At 33.9% G+C, this 19,970-nt stretch overlaps 2 protein-coding genes across 4 annotated transcripts in view; one reads left to right on the top strand and one right to left on the bottom strand.

Moving 5' to 3' along the window:
- LOC134750557 (complexin) overlaps positions 1-19,970 on the top strand; it is a 414,109-nt gene that overhangs the window by 270,834 nt on the left and 123,305 nt on the right. For 2 of the 3 annotated variants that reach the window (XM_063685762.1, XM_063685764.1), the window contains exon 3: positions 1,201-1,276. In XM_063685762.1, coding sequence (XP_063541832.1) covers positions 1,222-1,276 — 55 coding nt within the window. In that variant the 5' untranslated portion in view covers positions 1,201-1,221. Of the gene's footprint in view, positions 1-1,181; positions 1,277-19,970 lie in introns of those variants that run through there. The other variant, XM_063685763.1, reaches the window with a different exon arrangement.
- On the bottom strand, positions 6,481-19,486 carry LOC134750618 (uncharacterized). Its single transcript, XM_063685825.1, has 4 exons — positions 19,302-19,486; positions 14,755-14,911; positions 13,456-14,114; positions 6,481-7,935 (listed from the first exon to the last, which is right to left on the bottom strand). The coding sequence occupies exons 2-4, from the start codon at positions 14,905-14,907 to the stop codon at positions 7,707-7,709; spliced, it is 1,041 nt and encodes a 346-aa protein (XP_063541895.1). The 5' UTR covers positions 14,908-14,911; positions 19,302-19,486; the 3' UTR covers positions 6,481-7,706.

The raw sequence follows: 19,970 nt of genomic DNA, 5'->3' as shown, positions 1-19,970 counted from the left end.
TTCTCATTGAAAAATTTGCATGTTATTTTTCCAATAAAAATAGCAGAAATTCACAATAAGATCGCCAATTGTACACAAAAAAAATGATAAGTAGTAACAAAGATAGATATAACTCCGTAATAGATGGATACAGTCTAAGGAAAAAACGTGCCTCTAAAATCACGAAAATTTGATTCTCGATCAGATGGCGCCAGTTTTAGCCTACTCTCGTATAGAGGGCGTTGACGGTTTCGTTTGTTATTTAACAATTTTAACGCATATCAGTGAAAGAACATGGGTCAAAATCATAAAAATAATTAATGCAAATAAAAAAATCATCCATATTTAAATACATTTTATCGTATTTTTATAAATCTTCATTTTTAGTTTTTAAGTGTGTCGATAGATGGCAGTGAAGTTACTGTGGTTACAAAATTTACTATGACAGTACCGCTCTATGTAGTAATAACCATTGCAACACAAAAATCTAATTCAACGAAAGTCAACGAAAAAATCAAATTATGTCATGCATTTGAGTTCATGTATGATGTGTTGAAGTGGGTTACTGCTAGAATTTTTTTGACACAGGATATAAGATGAGGGTTCACGAACATTTTTACTTCATAATTATATTTCGAGACTCTTAAATTTCTTCATAATTGGTCTGATCACGACAAAGATTGCTATACGAAAGGTCCCTTAACATGAATCCGTAGTTAAAATTGCGAAAAACGGCCGCCATCTCTAATTTCAGCTTTTTTGATGTAATTATAAAGAAAAAGAAAACAATAATTATTCAAATGAATCTACCTAAAAAACTAGCTTTTTCAATGTTTTTGGCGAATTGTGAGTTCATAGTTTGTGATTAATTTATCTATTTTTAATGATGTTTGTAATTATGTTATGTATATAATATGGACTACTTGTCTGAAATAAATGATACAATACAATACAATAGTTCGGGGCGAACTACTAGTACCTATATTTATATTACATTTATTCGTTGTAAAATCATTACATAAAATCAAAAAGGTGTTAAATAATCAAATAATGTCAGTCCATGACGCCCTGCTAGGACACACGACATACTTAAAACTAATCTAAAACTAATTAAATTAGGTACAAAACAAATTCGATTCAATTAAAATAAAATAAATTAATATAAAACTTGAACTAGTTAATTTGAATAAATCTATATAATTTGTATTCTCCTTGTTACAGTTGAGCATACAGTAAAACAAAATGGCGGCGTTCGTGGCCAAGCAGATGGTGGGCAACAAGTTAAGCGCCGTCAAAGGTAAGCCATTGATTTTATTCATTTGTTTTATACAGGCAAAAATACAATTTATAGGGATGTTGACATAAATCGCGAATATATAAAATGTTATGTTTTTACCATAGCAGGGAATATTAGAATGCTGAAAATCATATTATGTATGTGCTAATATGCGTAATAAATTAATTAAAATAATTAAGTCTTATTCAATATGTTGGTTGTTTTCTATGATTTTAAACTTGGGTACGTTATTAACAATAGAGAGTGTCAACTATCGGGCACTAGAATGTCGAGCATTGGGACAATTACCTTACGACAACGAGGAATAATTGACTGCTAACCTGCAAAAACCATGATCATTACAATCTACTAGTACCTTCTGAATTTACTTAGGTAAATTCAGTTACGGGTTACAAAACTTAAGAAAACTTCCTTAAAATCCTCTTTTAGTATTTCTTGCCACGCCAGCCGTGACGTCGTGCGATTTGGCCAATGATTCTCTCGATCTATAGACAATTTTTCCTAACTTGTCTCGATTTTCATCATTTGCGGAATTTAATATTGTATTTTTAGCGATTCGGAGACGGATAGTGGTATCACGAATTGTGAAAGAATTTTTGTGATGATCTTCAAAAATATTCGAGTATTTTTTTGCGTTTTAACGGATAAGACAGAGGACTAGCGGTTTGCTATTGAATTAGTGCTGTAGTGATTGCTATTTTCTAACAAGGACTTAATCGCGTATTTAAGTTTTAAGATTTACCCCCGACGTTTCGAGGACGGCATTGTCGCCGTGGTCTTGGAGAAGACTGGCTAAAGCTGACATCAACATCTTCTAGCATCTTCTAACGTCGGAGGTAAATCTTAAAACTTAAATACGCGATTAAGTCCCGTTTTACAATTTAATAATGTGTAGAAATCGTGAAAGTTTAAATCAGTGATTTTCTAACAAGTTCATATTTGTGAAGTTATGCATATCACGATAAAAATGCAACCATTTTATTCTTACTTGAATTAAAGTTGCTTCTGGACCTCTTACTTTTAAGTAAAACAGTTAAAATAGTCTGTTTCACAAAGTCTCAGTAAAGTATTGGACAGCTAATTAACAAAATAAATTACCTGCCATATTAAACTACCTTCAGTTGAAGGTAAAGATATTTATCTACCAGTAGCTTATTTGAAGATTGTGAAACGCCAACGACGACTATTCGTCAGATAAGTGGCAAGTAACTTATTCAGGACTAGGTACACTCAGCGTCAAATATTTTATAGCAACCAAAGTATTTGACGCTGAGTGTAAGTACTTGGACATTGCGAAACAGTAAACTAATAGCTACTACAGTAGGTATTTAGCAGTGACAAGTTCGGGTAGACATTTCACATTGTAGGTATAATAAATGCAGTTGTGGTATCCATGGGCGACGGTATTTGTTTACCATTAGGCGGCTCGTCTGCTCGTTTCTCTCATTTATTTATTTATTTAATACAATTATGGTTAAACGGCATTACAGCAGAAACTAATGCGCTGAGAAACATAAGCTAACAGAATATTTCATTTCAAGAAAAATATAATACAAAAGTAGGTACAAGATACAAAATACACAGGAAGAAACAGAAATAACACATCACATAACATATTACTGTATTAAATAAACAATAAACAAAATAAACAAATAAATAAACAAAAACTGTAATAGATGTCATATATTAAAGAAAAAGTGACGAAGCCCTCCAGTGGTGAAGGCCGGATTCGAACCGGCGTCTTTAGCTATCGCGGCTAACGCCATGGACCCCCCTAGGCCACCCCGCCCCGTGGCTCACTTTTTCTTTAATATATGACATCTATTACAGTTTTTAATTTATATATAGTAGTGTGACTACTTAAAAAACACAAATCAAAATATTTAATACAATAATTTGATTTGTTCCCAAACTTGTTCTTAAATAAATAAACAATAAACAAATTATTATACATCGACCGTGGAAGGCCTATCATCGATCGTCTCACAATACTTCAGACACTGACACAGTCGTCCATCTCATGCAAACAAATCATAATCAGGTGCTGACGTCAGGAGCGCATTGAGTAATGTCAATGCTCGTGGGAGCGGCGAATTTCTGCGTGACACAGTGCATATATCATTAAAAAATATATATATAAAGTTCTACCCTTTTGACTTTTAAAAGAACATATTTATGGCACGCGCTTGACGTTCCGTTTTATAGCCTCATCTCGGCATATAGGTCTATATTACGAGTATGTCCACATTTACATACAAAGATTATGCGACGCGTGAGCGGTATGCGGTGGGTATGCGGTACTTGGGCTATTAATACAGTTTGAGAGTTTGGTTACGAACTTGTATTGGATTTACTTTGTAATAAAGTTAAACCTTGATTTTCGTAAATAATAAATATGAATAACGCAGACAAGTGCACTGTACTTCATATAGGAAAAAAAAACCCTAAGCAGACATATAATATTGGCTCCAAAAATTTGCAGTGCTGCTTCCCAGCGAGATCTTGGTGTCGTTATAGCTGATAACTTAAAATGGGAGGAACACATTTTGGATTTTACCAAAAAGGCTAACTCTATTTTATATATGATTAAGAAAGCTTTTCGTTATATGGATAAGAATATTTTCATTAAACTCTATAAAACATATGTAAGACCCTTATTGGAATATGCCTTCCAAATTTGGAATCCATTGTTCCGAAAGGACATCAACCTTATTGAAAGAGTCCAAAGAAGAGCAACAAAATTGGTGCCATCTCTTCGCAACCGACCTTACGAAGATAGGTTAAAGGAATTGAGCCTGACAACCTTGGAGCAGCGAAGGCAACGTGGTGACTTAATAGAAACATAAAAAATACTCACAGGACACTATAACGTACCCGGGTTGAGTGACATTTTCACTCGGAATATGAATGACAGACTGAGAGGACATTCTCTGAAGCTGGCACGGACGCATAGTAGTAGCATCCCAAGACGACACTTCCTGTCTGACCGTGTAGTAAAAGTGTGGAACAGTTTGCCCGAATCCGTAATCAGTGCGCCTTCAGTGAACTCCTTTAAAAACAGACTCGACAAACATTTTACGAATGGACAGAACACAAGTGCAGGACATTGATATGCACGTATCAGCTATTTTAAGCTGCCTGTGCATTCGTATATAATAATAATAATTAAAATAATTAACACAAAATAATCTTACTTAAAAGATATTATTCTTCGAAAAATCGACAAGAGGTCGAATGAAATGTAAATAGAAAATAACGACTGGCTACTAGCTTCACCTGCGTGATTTACGGTTTTTCCGTAATGTTGTCATTTACTCTTTGAAAAAAAAAGTAATTGCCTTCAACAATTATTGGGTAAATTCCAAAATCTAGGGTCTAGGGGACCCTAGCGACATCCATGCGTATTCTTTCTTACGGTAGATGTCGCTAGGGTCCTCTAGACCCATATAGTGGTAAGATTAGCTGACTATGGATGAGGTCTTGGTGGCTCAGTTGGCAGAGCGCTGGCGTATCGATCCAGAGGCCGTGAGTTCAAGTCTCACCCAATGCAGTATTTTTTTTCACTTTTAATAGTTATTTGTGCAACAAGAGAGGAAAGTTGTTTTTTCTTGCGAGTGTTTAAAGTGTAAAATTACTTTGCTCTCGTGTTGCACACATAATTTTTCACCACAGTAGTGAGAACATATTAAAAGGTTAAAATGTATTTCAAATTACACATAATATTACAAATAAAAAAAATAGAAGTATGAAGTGACAGTTCATGGCCTTCACTAAATTAAAAAGCTACTTTGTTTCACTCCCTGGAGTGAGGAAAGCCGCACTTTCCTCACTCCCGGGATTGACGAAAGTAGGCTTGTTCGAGCTGCTGAGGTGAAAATATATTTAAAATAGTCACAGATAAACAAATATGTTCATTCAATCGCCAATCATTATCCAGATTGCCAGATGAAACGACTCAAAACTGCCTCCCGGGAAATCTTCAACTCGAACAGAGCTTTGTCAACACACAAAACAGCTTTTTCATTATTAGCGAGCCTTTGGGAGCCTGGATACTTAGTGTATTTAGCATCTATTGGCTGTATGAGATACTGTGGCCTGGTCCCTTTGGGGATACGGTTATTTGATAGACGACAATGATTTGATAGGCTATACAGGGTGGCTAAAAATAAGTGCATTCCCCTTGCCAGGGAGGTTTTAGAGTTATACTGAGCAACTTTTACTATGGGACTAACCCCGAAATCGCGATAAAAAATTTGGCTGTTTCATACATTTTGACTGGTCCATTTTCTATGGGAAGGTATAATTTTCACTAGCCTATCTCTTTGCCAACTGAGCTACCGAGACCTACGCAATGACAGCGAATATCTCCACCATGTCCTTTTTATGCGCCTTAGCCGGTAACACGTTTTTTCGCTTTGTTACGAAAAGCGCCTTCGAACAGAAAAACCACAGAGCGGGTCACTGGCAGTGAATTTAATTAAAGAATTTAGTAAAGTATACATAGTACAGTATAGTTTTCAATTTAAAATGGGCTTTTATTAATACAAATCAATATTTTTTTCATGAATATGTATTTTATTTTGCATAAGTAAATCACAATATTCCATTTTAGAATATCTAAATACAATTTAAACATAAGCATTAAAATGTTATTTTATTATATCAAAATATATCTTTAAAACTAACTTAAAGCATACAAAATTGTAAAAATACTGGTATACAGTTTATTACAGTATTTTTCTGCTGCGATCACCACCGTTTTGACCTTTTCTTTATTACAGGTACAAGGCCACATTTCTGGTTAAATTAAAACTGTAAATATTTCGAAGGCAACAGACAATTTTTTATAGAAAACCCCAATCAAAACTTAAATAATATGGAATTACGTGACTTTTCGTCGCATCTGCCGATACTAATTACATTTCGAATGACGTGTATCATGTATCGATAAATGATTGCCATTTTGGGTACGGCTACTATGCCTTTTTAATCGGTCTTTACTTGCAGACACATACATACTTAATACAGTGTGTTAATACTTTACAGTGTGTAAATTCAATACTATAGTTGGTCAAGCAAATCTTGTCAGTAGAAAAAGGCGCGAAATTCATATTTTCTATGGGACGATATCCCTTGGCGCCTACATTTTTTATGTTTGCCGCATTTTGCTTGACAAGTTTTGCTTGACCAGCTATATATATATATAGCTACTTAATTATACAAATGGAAGCACATAATTATCATTTTTATAAATTGCGTTGAGGCAGTTTTGCCAATGCTTACGTATAAATATAATTGATGAAATTATTTTAATAATTATAAATAAGAAAAAAAAAACATGATAGAAAGTACGAAGAATATTTAAAGAAATACTATAAATGTGACGTTTTCAATCAAAAGGTACCACATTATCGCTTGTTGATAAGGTTGATTTCTAATTGAAGCTATATGGAAATAGCGCCTTCTGACAAGCGACATTAAGTACCCTTTTAGTTGAAAATGGCACAAATAAGGTTTTTCCATTACTTAAATAAGACTTATTGGAAGAGCTGGTATGTTTTTTTTTTTACTTTTACGACACGAGGTCTTACATAGATTAAAGAAATAGGAAGATTCTATCACAACGTATTGTTAAGGTATTTAAACCTTATTGAGTAGGAACTTTATATAGAAACTAAAATAGACTTATAACTATCGAAGGCTTATTCTTATTAAATTCAAATTCAAACAGATATGTGAGTTTTAGACAAGTTATTAAAAATTATGATTAAATTTTATTTTTATTCACGAATCTTAAAGTTTGCTACTATTTTATTTTGGTTGCTACATTGTTGTTGAGACCAAGATAAGTCCGCAACGATTTTGATAGCATTTATGGGAGTTTTACAAAAGTTAATCGCTGTCACATTTGTGACGACAATTAAGCTTGAAATCTTTATGGGAATCAACTTTTAGCTTTTTTTTACATTGTACCTAATACGGCTTACAGTTTATGAAATGAACACCAAATACAAGTTTTTATTGAAATTAAATGCTTAATTATCGTCACAAAACTGACATTGATTATCCTTTCTGAACAACATGCTAATATGGTACACTATTTTCTGAAAACTTCCCCATATCGGCCTAATTTCATAGAAGTTTGACGTTTAAAATAACACTTGCACTGCGTGTGCTATCAAAATCGTTGCAGACTTATCTTGGTCTAACATTACCAAGTGGCACTATGCTTGGTGGCTTCAAAACTTGCTAAAATTGGCAACATACTTATCTTACTTGCTAAAATTAGCAACATACTTATCTAATTTTTTTGTATTACTTCGGCTAGCTTATCAACCGAATTATTAAAAACATATTACTAAATCTAACTAAATCCCAACATCCATAGAATACTCCTTATTATGAAACAGACTTATCAACACTTTCTTCCTCATCCCCCCCATATTTTCGCTATACCCCTCCTCACATTGTATGTACGCTTTCTTGAACTTTTCACTCCCATCAGGAACAAGGAACTGTTTCCTCTTTCTGTTTCTTCTTCGGTTTTCTGAACTCCTGGTAGTTTGGACCTCGTTATCTGTATTTTGTATCGGGGAGTGGAAGAGCTTTTTGCTGATTGGCTGCAAGTTTTTGCCGCGTACTGGAGAATCGGTTTCCATCTGAAATAGGAAATATTGGAATATTAACCTACGTTTATTTTTACTTAAGACAAGGGAACGACTACGTTTCAGTTTGGGCAATAGTTATGTGTGCAACAAGAGAGGGAACTGCTCTCGTGTTGCACACATAATTTTTCACCTCAGTAGTGAGAACATATTAAAGGTTAAAATGTATTTCGAATTACACAGAATAAACAGAAAAAAAAATATTATAATATGTACGATACGATACGATACGATACGATACGGGACCGAACCGGATCGTACCGTACCGTACCGTACCGTACAGTACCGTACAGTACCGTACCGTACCGTACCATACCATAAAAAAAATGTAATAAAAGTATGAAGTTCATGGCCTTCACTAAATTAAAAAGCTACATTGTTTCACTCCCTGGAGTGAGGAAAGTCGCACTTTCCTCACTCCAGGGAGTGACGAAAGTAGGCTTGTTCGAGCTGCTGAGGTGAAAAAATTATTTCGTATGTCCGGATGTTCTTTCATACAGGTCGCAGTTTTCAACGGATTCTTGTGAACTTCTGTCAGTAAGTTCTATAATTAAATAGTTTTCCTTGTCGATTCGTTTTTGGTTTTTTTTTCGAAATGGCGTTTCCATGAGGCTCGCGAGGTGTACAGCTTCTGAGTTGTACACCTCGCCTCGGGCCACTACTTAAGGTACCACATCACCTTATTACTTTACGGACGCTAAGACGCTATAGCGGCTTAGCTAAGCCGAAAAAAATTCGTACATTGATATCCGCCGTTTCCTATCTCTGTCGCACGCGCATAATTATATTATGTCCCCCTCGCACAGTTGGTATTGACCGCCGGCGTCATGGGCGAGACATCAATATAGTTATGCGAGTGCGATAGAGATAGGAACAGGCGAGGCAATTTACGAAATTATTCGTGCTTTGTGTCCTTACTTTAGCTTCTCATATTTCATTCTACAGCGAAGTGGACCTACCCCAACTCCCCTAAGCCCAATCCCTTCTATTCGAACAATAAAGTTTACCTCCCGATCGGCTACCTGCTTGTTATGATACTACCTACATACCAAAAATGTATATTGTTATTTGAATATTGATAATTTTAATAATTAATTTGATATATGTAATACGGATATAACAGGTTATAATAAAAAAAACGACAAGTAACAATTGTTATCAATAAATATCTTTATTTTCTTTTTCATGTAATGATTAATATTTAAAGAGCTCTTTTATAATATTTTAAAAAAACCACACGATTTTTTATAATTTACTTTTCCTTTATTTATTCATGTATATGATAGGTGAACCTAGAATGTCCAAATGTCTCACTGCTGGGCAAATGTATATCTTTTCCTTTTCTTCGTATCCCAGTCTGGACCTACATATCTCCCATCAATTCGCCATCCCTTTTACAAAAAATTCAAACTTAAAATTAATATTACTGTTATCGAAATTAAACTATCGTGAGACATATTAACTTAAATAACTTAGCGTTATTTCTATTTCTTTCTTATTTATCTATATTCTTATTTATTATTTATTTATTCTCTTATTTTTTAATATATATGTATGTATGTATGTAAACACTTTATTGTACATAAGACAGATTACAAACACAATACAAAAATATATACAATATATATATATTTATTTATTTATTTTTCTTTTTTTTTCTTAGCTTAGAAACATGTCGCGCGAGTGACTAAAAATATGTGAGTGAAGCTGATAAGTTATTTAAGTTAATATTACTGTTTATACAATTTCGTATACCGATTTGACATTTCCGTTCCATCCTCAATCAAATTCTTTAACGCTTTGGGGGCATAACAAGACATTATATTATTAATTAACTCACCATATCATTATCTGACATAAACTCCACGGAGTCATCCAAGATGTTATTCCTTATCAACACGGCCAGATTATCTCGCGTTATTCTATTTATCGGGGTCGACACACTCGTCGCGGCCATATCTCTGCTTTCTTGCTCCAATCAAATAGGTAACTGACGGTTATATTCGAATATCTTCTGCTTAAAACACACAGAAACCAAAGTGCTAACTTCTTTGTGCTTTTCTATTGATATTATCACAAAAAATACCTAGTTCATTCTTTAAACACAAACCAACATCTACAAAAACACCGGTAGTTTTTTCAACACAGAATTTAATTGGCTATAATTGGTATTTTAAACAGTTCATTCTTAACTTGAACAGTCTTTTATCTTAGAATCTATCTCAGGATACTAGGTATTGTTTTTTTTTGTACCAATCTTTCACAGTTCACTGTCCATTCGTTGCTTATGATATATTCATTAGTCCTTATATTCGAGCCAAAACAATTCTTTACTTAAATAAACTCAACACGCACTGCGTTGTATTCAGTTAAAATAGCCAACGCGATTTGACTGCAACGGTCAGTATTCCGAATTTAAAAACAGGTTGGTCGACGCGTCAGACTGGAGCGCAGAGCAGGTACTGGCGGGGCGGATGGAGTAAGTAGGGATTAGGGATGCGCGGGAGTTCATTATCGATATTTACCGTAAAATCCACGTCTCACGCACTAAGAGTCTTATCTTATCTGTGGGGCAAACCAACTGACAATCGTTTATAGAAAATTCCAATCAAAATAAATATTGTATGAACATAATCAGGTGATTTATAGTTCTCATCTGTTATCCTCATACAGTTTTTATTTTTAATCGGTGTTTGTCGATACTAAATAATGTTGGTTTCGGCGGCCGTGACTTATTTAAGCCAAAAGAAAAATAATACATTTACAATTTTAATGCGATATGTACGTAAATTAGCGACATAGCGACTTATAAATAGTTATAATTGATCTATAACAAGTTTGGGAACAAATCAAATTATTTTATTAAATATAACAGTTTAACACTAACATATATGAATCCTAAGTATGCTCGTAATGACTATGATTATTTTATTTACCATCCTGAGCATGTTTGCTGAGCACTGCCTCATGACGGCCACGACAAAACATACAGTATGTAGAAGGCATCACTGGCCAAAAAAAATTATACTTAGCGCCGCTAATAATTATGTGTAATACCTAATTGTTTATAGCGTAGTAATTTTGTATTGTTTTCATATGGGTTGTCAAACCTAAAATTATATTTAATCATTATTTGGTTATATGGTTATGAAATAAATCGATAACGAAACAAAACGTTACCTTTGATAATTTTAATATGGTAGGTTTATTTATACACTTCCAAACTATAGTATTATCTGACAAAAGAAAAACGAAATTAAAGCAACTTGGTGTGACTGAAATTTATACACTTTACTAAAGTATCGATACTTTTTTTACTCGAGTTACCTGCGCCTCACTATAGTACCGTTCTTCGGGGGTTGAGCAAAAAAAACCTCATGCTTATTAAGACCTAATCACCACTTTTAACTTTGAACCCTATTGGGATAGATATATGGTTGATTATGTTCAGCGAAGCAAAATGCTGTCTAATTTGATAAAAGCTAAGCACTAATAAACTATCTTTATCTTTACTATTTATACCTCTCAAGTCATATGATGGTCATTATGACAGTTTATTTGAAGGGTTCCGTACCCAAAGGGTAAAAACGGACCCTATTACTAAGACTCCGCTGTCTGTCCGTCTTTCACCAGGCTGTATCTCGTGAACCGTGACAGTTAAAATTTTCACAGATGATGTATTTATGTTGCCGCTATAACAACAAATACTAAAAACAGAATAAAATAAATTTTTAAGTCCCACACAGCAAACGTGATGTTTTTGCCGTTTTTTGCGTAATGGTACGGAACCCTGTGCGCGAGTCTGACTCGCACTTGGCCGGTTTTTATTTAGTAGCTATCACGTATAATGTAAGTATTTTTTGAAGTTCTGCACATTAATTTTATTGATTAAGAAATGTAACATTAAAGTTGGTTTTAAAAATACGGTAAAAGCATTTTTTTAACTATTGTTTAAATTAAGCCCAACCGAGACACTAATTAAGGAACTTAGATATTAGCATTATACTATGATATTAGGGACCACGAGACAAGAGGTATAGTTTATACATAGTAAAAATACTTTTTATAAAATACTCAAAATATGACGAAATACTTTAATACAATATTTATGTTTTGTTTATTGAAGCCCCTTATAAATAAAATCAGTTTCTTGTTATATTTAGGATTTATTACAATAATAGGGAAATAGACACTTCTTATATTCGACAAATCAAATTCTTAAATTACAAAAATAAGTAAATACATATTTCTTGACAAAAAGGATGTAAATCTGTGATTCAAAAAACATAATGTTTTATTTACTCATGATGTAGTCCAAATATAATATTATTTTTGTAAATAAAATAATTTGATTTAATAAGTGTAACTAGGTATTCACAATTTTAAAATAAATAAATAATTTAGTAGGATATCTACAGTCAAGGTATTAATAACTAAACACTTAAAGTAACTTAAGTAATATTTTTATAGTCACAACTAATAACTAACCCTAATTTAGTAATATTCTTTATATTCTAGATTATTTATTAGAATTTTGAAGTATATTTCTGTAGCCCTAGTGAATAAGGGTACTACGAGTCTGGGGCAGTGCAGTTGTAAAAGGGTGTATATCCGGTGTTGGCCGAAACGTTAATGCAATTAACCATTAACCAGTACAAATTGAACCGTAAACTGAAACCATCCGTTACGGTTTACGGTTCAATGTGTACTGGTTAATGGTTAATTCCAATTAACGTTCGGCCAACAACACTGGAAAGTTCCACGTTACACTTATGCCCTTTTACTACTAGGCTGTGCGAGACTTTTTCCCTAGGACAACAGCTTTATTAAATGCTGTACACTTATACATATGCCTTTTCAGATATGTGTCAATGTAAAATAATAAAATTAAATGTCTACAAATAATGTAGATAGAAACGGTATTCTTTAATAAATTCTGTGATTATAAGGATATAAACTGTAATAAATTTTGACTGCCTTGTATTCCATATGGTTTGATGATAGTTCAGGCAGTCGAGATACTAAATTGGCTTGGTTTGTTAATTTTAAGTAATTGATCGATAAGTGATAGTGAAAATTAAATCACCAGTACCTATATCCTGAACTTTCTCGCTAAACTAAAAGTACGTATATCAAATTTGCCTAGCCTAATTAAGTCAATGCTAACAAATTCGAACAAATCAATTTAGTTTTTCTTTAAACGTACAGAAATATTTTTACCTGTTTCAAATAACATTATTTTTATTCAAATTTGTTACGTTAAGCGAAGCTGTTAATTATAATAATTTTTATTTGGTTCGTAATTTACCATCATAGGCTTAATTAGTCTGATTTCCATTCATACATATTTGGCAGTCAACATTTACTGCAAATGATTTGGGAGTACTTTTTTTTTACTGTCCGACTTAAAATATTCTGTTTTTTTCTTATATAGCCTATTTGAACTTTTATTACAACACCATTAATTCATCTTTTAACTTCTGCTTAATAACTTTCATATGTTCTACATCGTACCTAGTAGCTTCCTGCTTCTTCGGGATAGGGTTGACAGTTCGTTTTTGACTAGGCTTCTTCACGAATGCACTTCTAGCGTTCGATACCTTGGTCTTCAAATTCTCGTTGTTCCAAACATCAACTCCATTCAGCTTGATCGTCGGAGATAATCTTATACCATCTAACAATCTCATTTGACTCAAGAAATTCACAGACTTATCTTCAACGAAATCGTCTTCAAGATAGCTGAATGTTCTCGGGCAATTCACTATCATTGTTATTTCTTCTTTGACCATTTGTCTCTTTATATAAAAGGCCACGGTTTGAACGTTGTTCTTCAATTGACATTTAGCAGCATACTCTTTAAATTCTATCAGGAACTTCTTTAAAGTAATAGAGTGACTGAAGCAATACTTCCTGATTAGCTGACTCGTTTCGACTATCTGCTGTTTAGTAGCCCCATTTTTCGCTCCGATATCCTCAAAGCCTTCTAGTTTGAACACGCATTTCTCGTTCCTGATGGCTTCTAGTTTGTTGACGTAGCAGTTTTCCAGCTGCGTGTTGGGGTAGAGATTGGGGTGATGGGAGTTGAGATAGGTGGACGATGGCGGCGGGTTGGTGAAGAGATCGAATTCGTGATGACGGCTGATGGCCCGGTTGTCGACTGAGAGCTTGTCCTCCTGTAAAAATAGGTAATTGGGATTACACTAAATCATAACTTAAATTAGGCCTCACTTTTGTTCAGAAATGAGGATGATAGATAGGTAACTAAGAAAATAATTCCTAAAATATAAAATTATAATTTAATAAACTTCACATCACTTATTTTTTAGGGTCCCGTACCCAAGGGGTAAAAACGAGACCCTATTACTAAGACTCCGCTGTCCATCTGTCTGTCACCAGGCTGTATCTCATGAAGCGTAATAGCTAGGACAGTTGAAATTTTTACAGATCATGTATTTCTGTTGCAACTATAACAACAAATACTAAAAAGTACGGAACCCTCGGTGGACGAATCCGACTCGCACTTGTCCAGTTTTTTTTTAATTTATTTTTTTGTCACTCGTTGCCAAGGTTACGGTCGCCTGGGCCACTTATAACCATAGTTTTATGTTATTTCAAAATAACCAGATTATGTACATTTTTATAACAACTGTAAGCCCTTTTTATAATGGATAATATACTAGGCTAGAACGTAGTATAACATTTCTTCTAACAAACTGTGCTATTATTGTCGCCTGACTGACGGACAAAAATAAGTTTATCCACCCATTTGTGACGGTCAGCATGTTGAGTGTATCTGTGAGGATATTAACTCACCAATCGTTCCAAGAAGTGGAAGTAATTGCAGACGTCTTTGAACTTGTTGGTCTGCCCGCAGTGCAGCCAGACGATGAAGGCGCGCCTCACTGTCACATTTGTGTATGCAGGGGACAGCGGCTCTAGAAGCGTGTGCTCGGTTAGACGGTGCATAGCTCTGGAAATCACAATTGCCTTGTTACGTACAAAATCATAATTGAGTTTATTTTTTATAAGATCAAATTGTCATCCTCATTTCTGAACGATAATAATAACTTTATTTCATTTGGTCGAGATTCGTCGCTATTAGACCGTTCGCTAAAGTAACGTTATTATTATAGTTAGTATAGTAAAAGTTGCTCAGTATAATCCCAAAACCTCCTTGGCAACGGGAATGCACTTATTTTTTAGCCACTATATATAAACACTGGCAAAGAAAACATACATAACTTACGAACAAAATATTTGTGATAAAAACACAAATAAAAATCCCCTTACCAGGATTCGAACCCGGAACCTCTTGTTTCTAAGGCTTGCCTGTTTTAGTTTGTAAACAAACAACGAGCGTGTATGAGGAATGTTATGAAAGTGAAGGAAGCGAAAGAGGTATGTCAGGATCGTAGCAAGTCGAAATCCGTGGTCTCTGCCTACCCCTCCGGGAAATAGGCGTGATTATATGTATGTATGTAAACATTATTAAATAACCTCTCTTTCACTAATTGCGCTCTCTACCTAAGAACTGAACCTGATCCGTAATAACGGTCCCACGAGCATTACATAATATCAGAACAGAAACGCTACCCAAGTTTTATATCACCTTCCCAATTCTTAAAACCTACAATCGATTTTACTACTTAGCAAAAGCTTTTACTACCAACCAGTTAACTTGACCCTTCCTTCAGTATTGAGATAAGGAAGTCTAAGGTCTAGTTACACTGAATTCTACTTTTTACCTACATTTTCTTATGGAACTTTAAGAAAAGGGACTAAAAGGGTCTCCTTGTAGTCGTAAAATGGATTATTCCAATATTTCTAGAAATTAGATAACATTTACGGAGGTTATTTTTAAATTGTCGAAGTATTGTTACGAGACTACAACAATTTCGGGTACCTACTTCAAAAAAAGGTGTACAGGTTCTTAAGGCCCCGTGGGTTTAGTGAGAGAACTCACTGAGCATAAGCGTCAGCGAGACACAAGCTCACGCGTACGCCCAGTGAGAGTGAGAGCATAACTTGAACTTATCGGAGGTTGCATATGTATAGGTACTTACGTATTACGATAAGTTTACCAAAATTTATTAACCAAAAAAACAAAAAGGCATACCATCAGATCCACAGCGCAGGCTACAAGTACATATATGTGACACTAATTTGAAATTAATTATGTTTTTGTACTGCTGTTTAATGTCAATAACTTGCAATTTGCAATATGTATATTATTCTACACTACACGAGAACAATGTTTTGACTATCAGCTCCACTATTCTGCTTAAGTAACCGAAAATAGGTTCCTTTTAATAGAACTGAAACCACGGATATTGTCTTCGGTTACCGCGATAGTTACGAACGAACGAACGGGTCACCCGTTGACCACGAACGCTGTAAAGAGTTCGAAACGTCGGGATGTATTATAAATTCAATATACGCGATATAATCCGTTTTCATAGTTTTATTTCATGAAACCACGGAGTCTTATAAAATAATAAAAAATAAAAAAGCCTTTTATTTCGAGTCTATTACATTAAATTAGTCAGTTCTGTAACAGCAAAGATAGATATAACTCCGTAATAGATGGATACAGTCTAAGGAAAAAACGTGCCTCGAAAATCACGAAAATTTGATTCTCGATCAGATGGCGCCACTAGTTTTGGCCTACTCTCGTATAGAGGGCGTTGACTGTTTCGTTTGTTATTTATAATTTTAACGCATATCAGTGAAAGAACATGGGTCAAAATCATATAAAAATAATTAATGCAAGTAAAAAAATAATTTATCCATATTTAAATACATTTTAACGTATTTTTATAAATCTTCATTTTTAGTTTTAAAGTATGTCGATAGATGGCAGTGAATTTACAGTGGATACAAAATTTACTATGACAGTACCGCTTGGTTACAGTAAAGCATTTATATAATTTATTTAAGTATGTATTTTTAGCATGTAAATTTTTCACATATTAAGTAATTTGATTTTATAATCTATAACAAAATATTAAGTTGTTGCGGACAAGAACACCTCATCGGATGAAGGCCACGGAGCCTTAAGGGTACATTATTACTGTAAAAAATATATAAATGTGTAAACCTGTAGATATAATTATAGCGATATAACCTGTCAGTTTTAAACTAACAGTAATCATAGTAAATACACTATAAGGTAGGTATTCATAACAGAACTAGGGTATAAGCGTTACTATGTTTGTTTGGTTAGCTGGAAGAGATCCCTTATAGGGATAAGCTCGCCTTTGTACCTAAATTTATATGAATTTCATGTTAACAATTTTTGTTTTGTACAGTAAAGTGATTTACTACTACTACTACTATAACCATTATTAACTTTTATAATGCATGTGCTCGAAAAGTGCGTTTCCTACGGAACCATATCATGCGGAAAGTACTACTTTTCCACACTAGTGCTTTTTGTTTTCAATTTTTTAATAATATAACTTATTTGCCATTTTATGTTTTTTTTATTTACTCGCACAATGCATAGTAAAACATTGTATGATACACGTACGTAAAGATGATTTCCGCACTTGTTGCATAAGTAGCTATTTCATCACACTTGCTCGAAAAAGATCTTATTTCATGCAGGTGTACAGAAGGACAAAGGCCTTTATTGTTCCCACGTGAGTTATGGATTGTTAAAAAAAAATTGTGATTGTGAGTGATTTTTTTAATTATGTTACTTATTCATATGAATCAACTAGGTATAAATGAGTTTTGCGTATAATATACTGACGTTTATAACTAAATATTTTTGTTTATGTTTAAAAAATGTTTAATTTGATTAATTTAATAGCCGTTTAAATTATTTTTACACAATTTTCAATTGTGGCTGAATGCCGATGGGTCTGTGCCTTCGATGCCAAAACTGCCAAAAAAATTCAAAATGGCGGACGTATGTTTGAAATGTCACCATATTTAAGAATGATATCGCTTAAAATTTAGTTTTTTCTTCGCAAGTGTGATGAAAAACATTGTGCATAACTCCGGCGGTAAGGATATTGCAAATTCGAGTCTTTAACACACTCCAGTCTCTGTCGTGTATCTAAAGACCTCGTTTGCAAAATTACAATAACCCCCCACGTTTCACAATGTACTATTATTTGCCTAATAACAATGTGGTTGATGTAATAAAACTGGAACATATTGCCGTTATAGTACCTACCTCTCGTGAATTTGTTATTCTGCCAATATGGCAAAGTTCCATAATTATAAAACCAGTTGTATGAATCTATTTTGCTAAACACCTAAGCAGGCATAATATTATTACGCTTTTTCTTATAATAAGTATGAACTAATAATTATAATAATTTTTTTTTACCCCCGCTCTGGGTCGTTCCTGGCGCAGAGGTTGTCAATTGCGGTTCAACGCGGAAACGCAGCGAGCGTGATGGGCACCTTTGCGTCGGGAGCGATGCGGGGTGGGTTATTCGAGTAGTTTGTTATAGGTTACTTTAGTTTTATTTATAGTTAAGGTTTTTATTTTTATAGATAATTTTTAGTTCTTAGGTATTTTTTACAAATGTACAATACATTTGATTATTAGTTTAATTATCCTGGTTTTATATTATAATAATTATAAATTGTTCTTTGTTTACAGGTATTTGTCTGCATCTATCTGCGTTGCAGATACATATATGTATCTTATCTGCAAAGCAACTAAATCGTACGTAGGTATGTTACTATGAATATTGAAGATATTAGTTTTATTGAATATTTTATCTTGAGGTACCTACTTTGTTTTTAGGGTTCTGTACTCAAAGGGTAAAACCAGAACCCTACTACTAAGATTTTGCCGTCCGTCCGTCCGTTCGTCTGTCCGTCTGTGACTAGGCTGTATCTCATGAACCGTGATAGCTAGACAGTTGAAATTTTCACAGATGATGTATTTCTGTTACCGCTATAACATCAAATACTAAAAACTGAATAAAATAAATATTTAAGTGGCGCTCCTATACAATAAACGAGATTTTTTTGCCGTTTTTTGCGTAATGGTACGGAACCCTTCGTGCGTGAGGCCGACTCGCACTTGACCACTTTTTAACTTAACAAGTTAACATATGACTATAGGTAGACATAATACTTATTGTTATGTACAGTCGCCATCAGATATATCGGAGCAGCCAAGGTGCTCACAAATATCTGAACACGCCTCTATTGTCATGACGCTAAGTGCGTGTTCAGATATTTTTGAGTCTCTCGGCCGCTCCGATATATCTGATGGCGACTGTACCCTATGATCAATTCCTAACAAATTATTGGCATATTATTTGAAACACTGCATAATTGCATATACATATTATCATAAAATCATTATCACCAAAAAGTGCAAAAAACCTTACCTTTATTTTTCTCAGCAATACCTACAATCGAACCACGATGAATTTAATACTGACTAGTTACACTATACGAATAATTATTAATAAAAATAAAAATATAAAATTGTTAAATGTCATAAAATAATCATTAATTTGAATAATTTCGATTAATTGGCCGCTACGCGTCCGCGAGCGCTGTCCACCGTCAACTGGCCAACGGTTTATTTCAAAAGTCCGATTCCAATCTTAAAACTACCTACATTTTGATAGCACAAACAATTCACTAGCAAACTTGCCACTTATCTTCAAAACCTCGTATCGTAGTATAGAATCGATACTGAGATACGCGCTTTCTAGGCAGTTTCGCTTGGCTTTAGTTATGTTGACAACCGGCATTTTATTAGAATTATTCGTCTATAAACTTACCCATGCAGCGCGCAGTTTATTTCAAACTTAATCTTATGACTAGGTAATAAGGGTTATTTTATGATAAAGGTCTAACTGGTAAAATTGACAAATACATGAAAATAGTCTGTGAAATGAGTCATGTAATATTTATTTTGTGCATAGGTGTAGCAATATTTATTTATAATTTTCTGAAGAAGCCTGCATGCATCATGTTAAGGTGTTTTAGTGGGGTTTTCGTACTTATGGCGAAATTTTTTTTTTCATATGCAAATAACACGAAAACAT

This window comes from Cydia strobilella, chromosome 20 (assembly GCF_947568885.1).
Source record: "Cydia strobilella chromosome 20, ilCydStro3.1, whole genome shotgun sequence".
Taxonomy (NCBI): domain Eukaryota; kingdom Metazoa; phylum Arthropoda; class Insecta; order Lepidoptera; family Tortricidae; genus Cydia; species Cydia strobilella.
This window is presented reverse-complemented; position numbering and strand designations above follow the sequence as displayed.

Coding starts and splice junctions, on each gene's coding strand:
- LOC134750618 (XM_063685825.1), bottom strand. CDS start 14,907: ATGCACCGTCTAACCGAGCACACGCTTCTAGAGCCGCTGTCCCCTGCA. Junction 14,115..14,754: donor TCCACTTCTTGGAACGATTG/GTGAGTTAATAT, acceptor CTATTTTTACAG/GAGGACAAGCTCTCAGTCGA. Junction 7,936..13,455: donor AAGAAGCAGGAAGCTACTAG/GTACGATGTAGA, acceptor TTCCTATTTCAG/ATGGAAACCGATTCTCCAGT.